This window comes from Thunnus albacares, chromosome 2 (assembly GCF_914725855.1).
Source record: "Thunnus albacares chromosome 2, fThuAlb1.1, whole genome shotgun sequence".
Classification (NCBI taxonomy): Eukaryota; Metazoa; Chordata; class Actinopteri; order Scombriformes; family Scombridae; genus Thunnus; species Thunnus albacares.
Window position 1 is genome coordinate 35,359,656 of NC_058107.1, and position 13,607 is coordinate 35,373,262.

The 13,607-nt window shown below is 38.5% G+C and overlaps 1 protein-coding gene across 1 annotated transcript; it reads right to left on the reverse strand.

Annotated features, from left to right (window-relative positions):
- Window positions 1-620: 620 nt before the first annotated feature.
- On the reverse strand, window positions 621-12,768 carry mrpl1 (mitochondrial ribosomal protein L1; the record flags this gene model as incomplete). The annotated part of the gene is made up of 9 exons (XM_044336114.1): window positions 621-775; window positions 6,763-6,844; window positions 7,488-7,588; window positions 7,682-7,793; window positions 8,957-9,028; window positions 9,395-9,478; window positions 10,410-10,677; window positions 10,848-10,956; window positions 12,633-12,768. Coding segments are annotated over 9 exons (1,068 nt in total), but the record flags the coding sequence as incomplete, so codon positions are not given.
- Between the last annotated feature and the right edge of the window lie 839 nt (window positions 12,769-13,607).

Here is a 13,607-nt window from a genome sequence, read left to right on the forward strand (position 1 = left end):
AGAAGATAATTAAAGGGAGACGTCTTCACTCTGGGTGAAAACATGAATTCATCCAAGATAGAAGTTTAATATTTACAGCAGATATAATATCAAAATTATTTCTATTCTTTTAATATCTCCAAAACTGAATGTTGTGCTATGAAGACTGTACTTTATATTATTAGAATAGAAAGAAATGATGTCTTAAATATGAAAACTCATTCATTCAGTCTTACAAGGTTTGCTATCTGCAGGTTTTAGCATCACAAACTCAACATTCAATACATCTTTTATAAGGATTTTGACAAATAATTGTCAAAGAAAGTGTCAAAATCAGGATATTTTTTGACCAAACAGGGTTTATAGAACTTAACATGAACAGAAAAAAAGGTCATGAGGTCAAACTGTAATGATTTCATTTATTAAACAAAGTGTGCTGCTAAACCTGCTCCTGATGTAGCGCCGCTATTTCAGGGAATCAACCTTTTTATAACTTTTATGGACCTTTTTATGGACCTACAGATGTTTTGTAAAACAACAGTAGCAACTGATTTATGGGCTGTGAGTGAGTCACCTTATATGTCGAATTCTCCTTTTACTCTCCTGGATTCTTCTGAACAACATTAACTCAGAAACCAAACTCAGAACAAATACTTTATTCAGTACAGTGAATATATACAATGTGAAACAGGTCATTCTTCCTCCTTCTCTGCTGGTTTTGGTAAAACGTCTTCGCTCTTGAACCAAAGAGCTTCACTGGTCTGACTGGCGATGATCGCTCGCTCGATGAAAGGGCCTGAAGGGAGGAAAAGAGTCATCATTAACATCCAGATAAAAAACATTTAGGTGACATCTTCACACTTCAATCATCCACAAACCGACGACAGTAAATATTCGTTATGTGCAGGCTTGTTTTTGATCTGGTGAGGAGGAAGGTGTGAGGTGAGAAGCTGGATGTGGATAAAAACATCTTACTTAACACTTTTCAAAACAGTTAAAGAAGAGTTTATTAGACTAGAAGAAATGGAATAAAAATAGAACGTATAGAACTTGGTTTTGGTAATAATTGTGAACTGAGCTACAATTTTTTGATGGCTATTGATCACTGCTGATTAAACTTTTTTGATTAATGGTTCAGTCTGTAAAATGTCACAAATAATAACAAATCACAAGTTATCAGAGCCTTTAGTTTTCTTTAAAGTCTGATCAGCAGCCCAAACCCCCCCCCAAACTGCTCATTTCATAAAAACGACAAACACTCAAATCTTTACATTCATGCACATTTCCTTAATAACACACTGAACAGCGGTTTTAATTAAGCGAGAATTATCTTCATTATAATTGTTTATTCGGCTGTTTCAGAGCTTTATATTGAAAATGTGTTTATGATATTTTGCTCCCCTCGTGTATGTTAATGGGGTGGACAAAATGTTAGGAACATTTTTCAATATAATTAACTCCACTACACCACAACCACCCCTAACGACCTCAATAATAATAAACATAAAGTAGAATTATCACCTTTCTGACAACAAAAACTGAAAATGTATAAACTTCATAAATGTAGAATTTATGGTATAACTGTTGTATTGGATTACATTCGATTGCACAGGTGTTCCTAATAATGGATGTACATTACAAACATGTACATGTCCATACTTGTATGCTCATGTTTGTTTATTATTTTGTTCCATCTATTTATTCATTTATTTTTCTATTCTTATGTAACTACGGACAAATAAAATAATCACATGTCTGTCCATTCCGCTCCAAGAGGAAAAATCCAATAAATAATAATCCAATAAAAATTTGGTCACAAAAGAAAGTTAGGATGATCGGCTGTAACGGGAGAGAGTGCACAGTGAACTCCGCAGTCACATATTTCTCCGCGTCGGTTAGGCTAACCCATTGTTGCTAACTTTGGAGCTAACCCCCTTCACTTTTCCAGCACTTGGGGGAAACAACAGACTTGACTTATTAGCATTTATTAACTGTTACACACTGGAGTCTGAACTGTACATTTACTGCCAGACTGACAACTTACTGCTAACCTTTTCCTCTGCTTTCCGTCACTTTCCTGCCGCTCACTCTTTCCCGCTCACCACGCAAACGTACTACGTAATGCCGTATTCCTTAACGGAGTTACGCTACCAACAGTTTCCTTGGTAACGACACAGAGGTTGACTCACGTACCGGAACAGCGCTGCACAGACACACCCAAACACTATTGATTTCTGAATCAATGGATATTTGGTGTTATTTTTGACATTAAAAGATATTTTTTTGGTCTGGCAGGAGTTCTTGTTGTTGTAATTATAGGAGAAACACTGAATCAGTAAACGTTCAGTACGTTCTGTAAACGTTGAGTACAGTTAGACCCAGCAGTCTCCATTAGGTTGGGCGAGTTCAAAGTTGTGGAAACACCGGGGGTGTTTTGAATACACCCCGTTTTCACAGGTAATTTGTTAGTCTGTCCCTCCCGCCGCAGGAAATAATGGATTAATCCAGGAAGGCTGTTAATGTCGCACTTTTCTCCTTATGAAAATAACACGGAGATTATTTGACCAATGAGAATTTGGTCGGACGAGAGCATATCGACCAACTAATCGACTAGTCGACCAGGACACTACATTACTACAAGAGAAAGAAAGAATTAAATCAACCTATTCAAACAAAAACACTGAATATTTCAAATCAAAAATGACAAATAAACAAAGACAGAAAGTTACTTGTAGTTTTTCTGTAACAGCATCCACTTTTAATATCTGATATTTGGTCATTATAATCCTGGTAAACCTGAGTAAATCCACCCAGGGACCAGTTCAATTGAAACATGACTATAAAAATATGTTATGAGAAGTTATTTAGGACATAAAACAACAAGTCTCCCCGGATAACACAGCAGAAAATAAAAAAAACAAAGAGTCTAAAAACTTTTACATATCAGACTGAGCATCTGTTTGCATGAGATTATGTTTAACAGCTCATTTGAAAATATGCAAGTACTCAAATTCCCTGCAGTCTTTTATTTCTCTCACGTATTTACTTTTAACTTAGTTATGAATTAGTTATTTCAGCATCTTTTCCCCCTGTTGTCCCCCCTTTATTTCTGCATTCAGGTCTTTATCAGCATATGGTCGGTGCTTTTGTCATGAATAATTCCCATAAACCCCTTTGGGGGTTTCAATCCCTCACCCACACGTTGCGTTTTCCGCTCAGTTTTAAGCGTTTATCTGTGCAGTTTGTTCCCACGCTGCAGCCATTAGCTTCTGTCCAAATGACTCTTTAAGATGCGTTAATGGAAATGAAGAAAAACCTTCTCAGCTCTTCACGCCGGTTAATTCGAGTTAACAGTAAGTATTCCAGATCTTCACATCATCTGATCCCTGACTTTTGGGCGCAGAGGTAATTAAATTCTGCTCAGAGTCCCTTGTGCGCCTCTTGTCGGGGAGGTGAACCGCTGCGTAATGTTTGCTGGCACAAACTCTCAGAGGGCTCTCTCTCCGCTGAATCACCCAGTTGGCTCGGCACGGCACGGCTCGGCTCAGCTCGACGTGCCGCCTTCATCACCGAATGCTGAAAATTACAGAGCCGGAACGAGGCGCCGAGTGAGACGTTTCACTCAGCTACAGTATCTGCAGAGCGTTAACCCGCAGGAATCATCCGCGCTGAAACGACACTCGACACAAAGTATCCACTGTGAGTGCAGTCACACACCTACTGCTGGCTGTGAAAAACTTCAATTATCTATCTGCAAAGAAAGTTTTGTTCTCGGTTTGTTTGTTTGGTAATTAGTATAATTAGTATGACATCAACCTGAACCATTTGTAAATCAAAGTGGGTGGAAAGTTAAGCACAGAAGCCAAGAAACAAGTGATTAGTTTTTTTTGGTGTGGATCCAGTAGTTTCAATGGATATCTTAACATGAACAGATGGACATTTTTCATATTTTCTCATAGCACTTAAAAAAAAACATGAAAAATGTATTCTGTGATTGCTTATACCTGCATATTTACTTTCAGATTAAACATTCCTGCTGGAGTCATTTATGTTTGTTGTTGACGTATGTCTCCCTCTAAACATCAGAGACTCTTCCTCCACTTTCAAGTAAAACTGCTTATAATCTCTAACAAACAGTCTTCTCCTCCCTTCTAATACGTTCACTTTACTCATGGATGTTATTTCTTTTTGTTTTGTTGCTTCCTTTGTAAAGTGTCTCTGAGTATCTTGAATATATGAGTTTGATGTATTATTATTATTATGATGTCAAAGCACCAACAGGCCTGAGAATAAAAGGAGGTGTTTCTGGCCAGTAACTGATCCAGTAATAGTTTCGCTTTGATTGTACGTGACAGAAAATCATTTTATTTCATATTGGCTTTTATTTTGAGTTTCACTTCATCTATGTTAGTTTCTAAGCCGTCGTCATCGAACCATCAACACCAAGAGAAGCAAGATCAGGCTCATTCAACAGTGAGTAAAAACAAACAGCTATAATTATTCATTATTGATATTAATCAAATAACAGTTATGGATGTTGTAGCCTCAGAGGAGGAGTAAACTTCCTGTGTGTTTTCTGGTTTTTATATCTTTTATTTTGATTATATTTAGGTTCTGATGGTCGAATTAAAATGGAACCAGAGCATGTAGATAAAAGTCCAGCAGTGTAAGCAGAGACAAGAATCACTCATTCATTCATTCACTCATTCACTGTTGGCCACTGCTGTTTATGTCACATGGAAAAGCTTAACCAGCACTTTTTTTCTGATGCATATAAGCTCAACTTTGTGCTTCTTTGGAAATGAAAAACAGAACCAGTATTAGAGCTCACAGTTGCCAGCGGATGAGATCATGCACCAGATTTTTACTTTGCTTCTGGAAGCAATTTGCCAAAAAAAATTGGCAAAATTAACATTTTTTCCAAACCTGGATGCACATCAAGTAACTGGACCTGAGTGACCTTTTTTCAAAGCTACAGTACAGTTGCTTTGCTCTGGTCTGAATCAGTGGATAATTTGGTGAACTTGTTAAGTTTTCCACTTAGTTTGGTTTCTTTTCACATAAAACAAAATTAAAGCGATCCAAAAAGCCACCTAAGACGTGTCTGGGACGAGAACCGGTAAAAAAGTCCAATCTGCCTGAATGTCAAGACGGCAAAATACACCTTGAAGTTGGCTCAGATCGAGATTACATTCCTGCTACAAACAAACCAATCCACATTTCGATCATGACCAGACCGAGACCACTTCCTCTGAAGGGTCTGTGTGTGGTTATTTTGGTCTGAGTATGATTGCTGGGTTTAAATCTGCCCACATGAATCACACAAAGGAGCAAATCCAGCACCCTGCACCCTCACAGTAATGAAATTAAAAGAGTGCATGTAATGAAAACATTTCTTGTGATTTTTTTACGCTGCGAGAAAACACGTGTCACTGATGAACGAGAAGAGAATAACATATGAGGCCAACGTGATACTGGACGATGTTTCATGTAGTTCTGTTTGCACTGAAGCGCACATAAATCCTGCACTGATCTTGTTTTCTGGAAACTGCTGCAGTTAGTTGAGAGGAGGAAGTCTAAAAGATGATCCCAGACTGATGAACCCGGTGTGAAAATGGCCTTCAAACAGTTCAGAGGTGTCGTAAGACTTGATGAGAGTTGAACATCTAATAAGAAAAACATTCTTCAGTGGTCTGCGGAGGAGACGAATGCTGTTTTGGTAATAAGGTCATCGAGAGAGACAGAGAGAGAGGTTGATACGAGAAGCTTCAGGTCACAAAGGGCCGCTGGTTTTAAAGCGTCTTCAGTCAGTGTTTCTGAAAGCTCTGCAGATTACTCCAGAACGGCGGAGGCGTTAATGTTAACGACATTTTATTTAGCGAAGCTCAGAATCAATTATTTTTTTAGATCATTTAAGCGCCACAGTCTAACGAGGTTCCATTAGCTGATGATTACGCTCTGCATCTTATTGCCACAACTTACAGTGAAGTAAATGTACAGAGAAGATCAGAGATGAAGAAGCTGCTCGCTCTGCTTTAGTTCACATCAGCGCTGGAGGAGCAGCGACTGCCTGCAGGACTGAGGTTGTTTTCATTCAGTGTTTGAAGGACAAAAGGAAAAGAGACGAGAGACGAGAGCTAGAACAGCCTGTTTCAGACAGAGGCTGAACTGAAGGGCAAGATAATGATGATAATCATGCAAAGATATTCCAGTAGAGCCCCAGAATAGAAATACAGACCTGGAAATATGCAAATTATTACACTGTTGCTGATTTATTCTCTGTCAATTGACTAATCGGTTAATTGTTTCAGCTCAAAATAATTTAATTCATTCTTATCAGGCACATTTAGATAAGAGCATGTGTTGTTTTTTCAGTCAAACGTTTTGGTCCACTCCACTGTGTGCAGAATGTTAAAACCCTCCACATCTGGACCGACGTGAAGCCCTCTTCTGTCCACTGATCCAGTCTGAATGTGGTCGAGTCACCACAGGAAAGGAGACTGTTCTGCCTTCTCTCTCATTTTAGAGAAAAGAACAATTAAAGACTGAAGAGATGCATCGGCTAACTGAAAAAAAATCACCTGCGCTGACAGCGCTGTTAACTGAACCAGTGAGGGAGATTAAAACCAGCAAGCAGACAAAAGCTGGCACAATTAAAAAGCTCAACAATAAGATATTCTATACTGAAGAACTGCTGAGACAGTTAAAGAAGGTATTTTGGAGTTTAAGAGGAGCTTAAAGTGTGATCAGATATTTTCCTCTTGTGATTTGTGGTGAACGTACCTGTGTTAGCCGGCCGATGGGAGCAAACATCCATCAGGATAGTCTGCAGGTTGGCGAAGATGTGTTCCTTTGAGAAGTCGAGCTGTAGTGAGAAAAAAAAAACAAAAACAGCATGAAATAAAATCTACTGTAACACTAAAAATGTATTTCATACGATAGAATTTAGTTTTTTAATCTGAAGTTTCTCCAGATTTTGCTGTTTGTGTAAATACACTGAAGTTATGATACGTTTCCTTCAAATCAAAGTCATGATGTTGCATTTTCAACATGGGAACTTAAATACACAATAAACAATGTTTGACTGGTTTTAGTCCTGAAAACTGCATCTTAGTTTTCCCTTTTCAATGTGATTTATTGTTTTCTGCATTTCATCATCATACAGATATAGAGCTGCAACGATTAGTCAATTAATAGATTAGTTGCCAAATATTTTCATAATCGATTAATCGTTTTGAGATTCCAGCTTCTTCAATGTGAGTATTTTCTGCTTTTTTAAGACTTCTATGAGAGTACATTGAATATCTTTGGATTGTGACAAAAGACGACATTTGAAGACGTCGTCTTGGGCTTCGGTGAACAACAGTGATCAACATCTTTCACTGTTTTCTGACATTTTACAGATGATGTGACAGCTTCTTGTTGGAAATATAAACTCATACTCAGACATCGATGCTCTAATAATCACACCTCAGCTGCGGCTCTGGTACCGGTTTGTTATGACGTACCGTTGCGATCTGGGTCCTGACGTAGCAGTCGTTCTCCACCAGGTACTCGTGACCCGTCTTAAACAACTCCAGCATCTTGGGAATGTTGACGCCGACTGAGCCTGAGTGTCGACAGAGAAATGAAAACATAGATTATAAATCCACAGCGGCTTCGACAGTCCGTCTGGCGACTCTGCTCTGACTCTTCGGCTCACCTCTCTTGCTCTTGGGAAACTTCTTCCTCAGTTTGTTTTTCAGTGGTGTGAGTTTAGGCAGCATATCGGGCGCTGCTACGTAGAAGTCTGCTGAAATCTCATCATCTAGGATCTGGAATAAAATCAGACCGGATTAAATTAGGATGACTCAAAACATACAGAAGGAAATATGGCTGCAACTGGCGACTATTTATCATCAATTAATCTTCTGATTAATGTTTCAATTAACTGTTTTATCTATTGATGGCAACATCTTCTCATGTTTTGTTTTGTCTGATCAACGGTCTAAAATCCAAACATGTTCATTCAGTCATGTATGACATAGAAAAAGCTTCAAACTTTCACATTTGAGAAGCTGCAACCAGCAAATATAGTTAAAAAATGACTAAAACAGATTTTCCCTTAATATCAGTAATCACGAGGGAAACAGGCCTGAGCAATAAGGCTGAAAACAATATCATGACATTAACAAGAATATATTTTTCTAATATATTTTACATGGCCAGCAGACACAGAGCAACAGGATCATCCCAGTAGAGTTTTATCCGATATTCACTCTTCTTTGAGCTCCGTTTTGGTCTCCACCACCTCTGGAGAAACATATCTGGCTCCTTAGCTGCTAAATGTTCCTCTTACTTCACTAACTAGCGTTTAACTTTGTGTGCCGTTTGGTGCTCGACAGGTTGCGTACTGTGGGGTTTTTTAAAGCTGTAATCAGCCTCCTGCTGCTGCTGCTGGAAATAAGATAGATGAGAGTGGTGAGAGTAAGGCTGCGACTGACGATTATTTTCTCAATTAATTGTTTAGACTATGAAAAAAATGGTGTTTATAATCTCTCAGTTTCAGTCTAACTTTCCAAAATGTTAAGATATTTAATGAACTGTCAAATACGACAACAGGAAAAACAACAAATTGTCACATTTGAGAAGCTTGAGACATCAAATATTTGGCATTTTTGCTTAAAAAATGACCGAAACGACCAACTGATTATAAAATATTCACCAATTAATTTTCTGTCGGTCGACTAATCAACTCATCGTTGAAAGATGCTGTAAGGTGGAGGGGAACCATAGAGTCATTTAATCCATTGTTAATATAGAAATATTGATTAAAGCAGCTTTAATTTAATTTAATGAATTCCAATTTGCAATTTGCTTGGAATCATTACATATTTTTTGTAGAAAATAACATAATATAAGTTTATAATGACTGTGAAAGACAATAAGTGAGAATATTGATCTGAACTGTTGTGATGTACCTGTTGAAGCGACTCACCGGCTGTATGAGCTCTGCTCCTCCAGCGAACGCAGCTCCGTTCTCCTGGGCGATTTTAGCTTGATTAGCATCCTGCGGCGAGAGAACAGAGACGCCGTTACACATTTAAATCTGATTCGGGCGTGTCAAAGTCTGTCAGGCCGTGCCGGCGTCATTCATTACGGCGGTCGTTAACGTGCGTGTCGAAGTTACAACCCACATCCTCTGCTGCTCGACAGGAGTATTAATCAAACGCTGCTTTTTAAGTCTCTGTGACACAAACGGCCCATTTATTACAGACAAACAGGGTGACAAATAGAAAAGGTGCTTCTGCTGCGCATCTGAATCATGTTCAGACAATATTAAAACAATCCATCAACAGCATGCGGTCGATTGGCTATGAAATTAAGAGTGAGTGAGGCTGAAGGAGGGGGGAGGAAGAAGAAGAAAAGTCTTTACCTCAGTAAAAACTAAAACTTTGTTCATCTGTGTCTTGAAGGGGTGAGGTAGGTGCACCGTGCTGACGAAGGGGTCAACTCTTCTCTGTGAGGAGAAGATAAGATTTAAATTATTACAGTTATCAGCTGCAAATAAAAGATTTGGGAGAAAACATAAGAAAAAAAGAAGAGGAACGTCCATCACAGCATAAACTTATGATAATCAAGCATTAAATTCATTCTGCTTTCATTTTTCATTTCTCTTGAGTGTTTCTAATTCATTATGCACAGGAACATCAGGTCCGCACAGATCTGCAGAGACAGAAAGATGAGAGTAAAAAACGGAGTCTGTCTCACGCGGACTGTGTCGGACGTCGCGGCAGCTCTTCTCGTCCTGTGATGTGGAAACAAACTCATGAGGTTTTTTATTCCCTCTGTGTCACGCTGTTTTTAGCTGATTAACCTTAAAAAAAAAAAAAAACTGCTCATGTTGCAAAGCTCCACGCTGTAAATAACACTCAAGACTTACGGAGGCGAAGTTTAACAGCCGGAGCGGAAAAATAACCCAAAAAGTAAAACACTGCCAAGTCTTTTAAAATTAGACTTTAAGAGACACTTTGGCAGGTGAACAGCTGGTAATCGGGACATTGTGTTCTATTCTGATGATGGTAAAAACGAGAAAAAAAGCAGCTGGGGATTTCTGGGATTGACTAAAAAGTTGGCCTCTTGCCTTAAAGCCTCCGTTTGAGTGAACAATATCTGACGTCACACACTGAAGCGTAAAAACGAAATTTTCCATCAGTTTGGTGATTGTCTGACTCTTCCTCCAGTTCCACCAGCAGGTCAAACGTTTCACTTCTCCTGTGAACTAACCCGACATCTACTAGATTGATTGGCGCCAATTTTTGTACGGATATTAACCCAGAGGATAAATCCAACCCACTTTAGTGATCCCCTGAGTTTTGCTCTAGCGCCATCATGAGGTTGACATTTGTGGTTTTGAGCGAAATGTCTCAACAGCTACTGGACCTTGTTACCTTTTTCTCCAGCTTCATGTCGAGCCTCAGATCGATGTAAACGGGCTGATCGTGGGGGGTGAAGTCCAACGCCTGGAAGCTCTTGAGCAGGTCGATGGCGTCCGCTGCGTCGTATACGGTTCTGGGGTAGTACCTCATTACGTACACGTCGTCCACGGGCGCCCACGCCGTCTTGCCGTAAGGCTTGTGTCTGTCTTTGTCATCGATGACCCTCTTCTCCTTCTTCACCTCCTTCTCTGAGTCCTCTTTCTTGTCCTTCCTTAGTACCCTGACAGGAGAGAAAAACAACAAACAAACTGATTCTGCTGGACAACTCTATGGGGGTAAATGTGAAAAACTGAGGGCAGGTGAAGCAGAATGATTATGAAAAACATTTTCCAAAGTCATACAAATGTCTTCTTTTAAGTTCATTTTTGTTTAAAAAGCTTGTAAACTCACTTGACAGCTGCTAAACTCCTGACGGGGATATTCCTCGGTGTATTCTGTGAGACGCCTGCGTAGGCGGGACCACCGGCAGTCAGCAGCTGCCTCTGACATCCTGCTAAAACTAGACAAGAGAAAAGAAAAAAAAGAAGCTTATGTTTATGAAAGGAGAACAAAGACAAAGGGTACAAATGGTGACCTCCGTTTAACACAGACAGAAGCTCCTTCTCTCCTTCTGTGAGACTCAACATCAAACTGCATAACAGAGCTTGAGATGTTTAATTTTGCATGAAGCAAGTACACCAAGAAGTAAAGTTAGATTCCACCAGAGGATGCCATGCAAACTGATGAAAAGAGGTACAAAGACGCTGTAAATCTTCACAAAACTAAATCAGATTGGTGTTTCAGATGTGCTCCGAATGATCCGGGAAATAAGGAAAAACATTTGACATTAGTTCATTACCTATAGAAAGAGATCAGTTTGCATCAGGGCTGTAATCTACCAGACTAAAGTACACTGCAGCCAGTGTTTTGGCTTATTTGCATGAAACTGGACTCATTTTTCTAATATTTGACTGCAAAAGAAAAAATCTGTCTGTTTAAATAATGTTTTATCAAGGTGTGACAGAGTTCACTGATTTGCAAGTCAAAACATGCTTCGCAGATTTGAAACTTGTGCCCCCAGTGCTGCTTTAAAGTTTTACCATCAAAAGCACTTTTTCTCCAATCTCACAGTCTCACAGTTGGGAGAATCTAAATCTTGCTGTTAACAGCATGTTATAAATCTCTGGATGCCTCCGGGAGATGTGTGCTGGGAAAAGCTGACTCACTTTTTTTAAATGTGCTTGTACATCTGTAAAAATAAATAAATAAATAAATAAATAATACAGCTTCACTGACTGGCTGTGCAGGTTGAAAGACAATTTAAGCAAGTCATCTTTAAATAATAAAAGAGAGGACATTGTACAGCTGGAGCTGATCCTGAGCAAACAGAGAGATTTCATATTTGTGCAAAGTTTGGGTTTAACTGCTCTGAAGATGAACTCTTTGATTATTTTATTGATCATTTCTAGTAGTATAGAAGTTATGAATACATTAAAGTAACGTTATGGATGTTTTCTCTACAGAAAGCATGCATATTCTGCAGCCCCTCGCATCCTCCCTTTTCTTTTATTCTAACGTATTTTTAAGCAGAAACTGTGTTCAGAAATCTGACAGTTAAACGCGCCCCATCTTATCAACAAAGGTGCATACTCAAAATAACATTACTTCGACTTTTTAATGGATTATCACCGTCAAGTCTTTAATTCGGAATGCATATAATCCACCAAGAAACACTTTAAATCAACAGAAAGTAATCTTATTGAACTTGTGCTTAGTGCTCGTCACCGCCCACCACGCTATGTTTGGTTCAAGGACGTTAAGTAACGACTAATGAATCAATCATAAAACTGGGCTTTTTATTAAACTACGAGATATCTGGTTAATTGGAATAATGCCGAATTAAACTGAGAATCCCAATAATTCAAATAAAATATTAAGTCATGCTGTGTCATGTTTGGAATCCCTCAGTAACCGAGGGAAATATAAAATTTCACATTTTTGCGATTAGCTCTCGTCGTTCACCGGTGTTAGCTAATCGAACAGCAGACAAGCTAACAGGCTGTAACGGCCGTTAAGTCCCACAAGAAAGCCGCGAGAAAGTCTGACAGAGCTAATGTGCATCTCTCTTATTATTATTACGTTATAATAGTATTACTGTCAGTTAGACAAAAGGTAAATTTCACAAAAACAACTGACCTTTCCACACGGTCCGCGTGCACGTTGCCATGTCTGGGAAATGACGCTGGTCCGTGTGGAAACAGCGACGCCTGCTAATCAGTTCCGCCTGGGACGGAAAACCAAATCTCCTTTCAAAAACTGACAATCTGTAGTTTTATTTCCCATCAGTAAATATACAAAACCTATCGAAAATTGCGTATTAACTAAATAGGATGTTTAGAGTCAATTTTCATCATCGGCATACGTTTGATATACTAAACTCGCCTTATTGTAGCAAACCTTTGATATAGGGATTACGAGTCATTTCCAAAATGTAATGAGAAATTGAGAAAACTTAAATTTTAGAGATCAAGAAATGATGTTTTAACTGCACACCGATTTTTTCGGTGCCTCCCAGATATTTCTAGAACAACAACTCAAACTGACACAGCGTTTAAAGAGGGACCTGTCATGTAGTCATGAGTGCTGCTTCTTGTTTAACGAAACTTTTACGGTATGTTTGTTTGTTTGTGAGTTGTTTATGTGTTGTGCTGCTTTGTATGTACTTTGTTGTTGAGTTTCGTGTATGCATATAATGTATGCATATGTGTTGTTGAGTCTTGTACAGTTACGTGTGTATTTTTCTGTTTTTGTTCTTTAAGTATTTTAAAAGCCCGTCTGACAGGAGTAGAAAATATTGATCTTTTTTAAAGGTAAACTAAAAACCCATCTGTTCAATCTCATGTAGTGTTTTATAATTTTATGGTTTTATCATTATATACCTCTTTGATTTATTATCACCATTGTTATTTATTTTATTCCATTTTATTTCATTAACACTTCAGTTTCATTATAATCTATTTATTTTGTGTAGTATTTCATAATTATATTTTCGATTGTTTCTTGCGTTATCTTCTATTATTTATCTTTTATTATCTTAACTACCCATCTTTTATTGTCGTCTTATTCAATTAACTCTTTTGCTTTTTAATTATGTCGGTGCGGTCTCTAAAT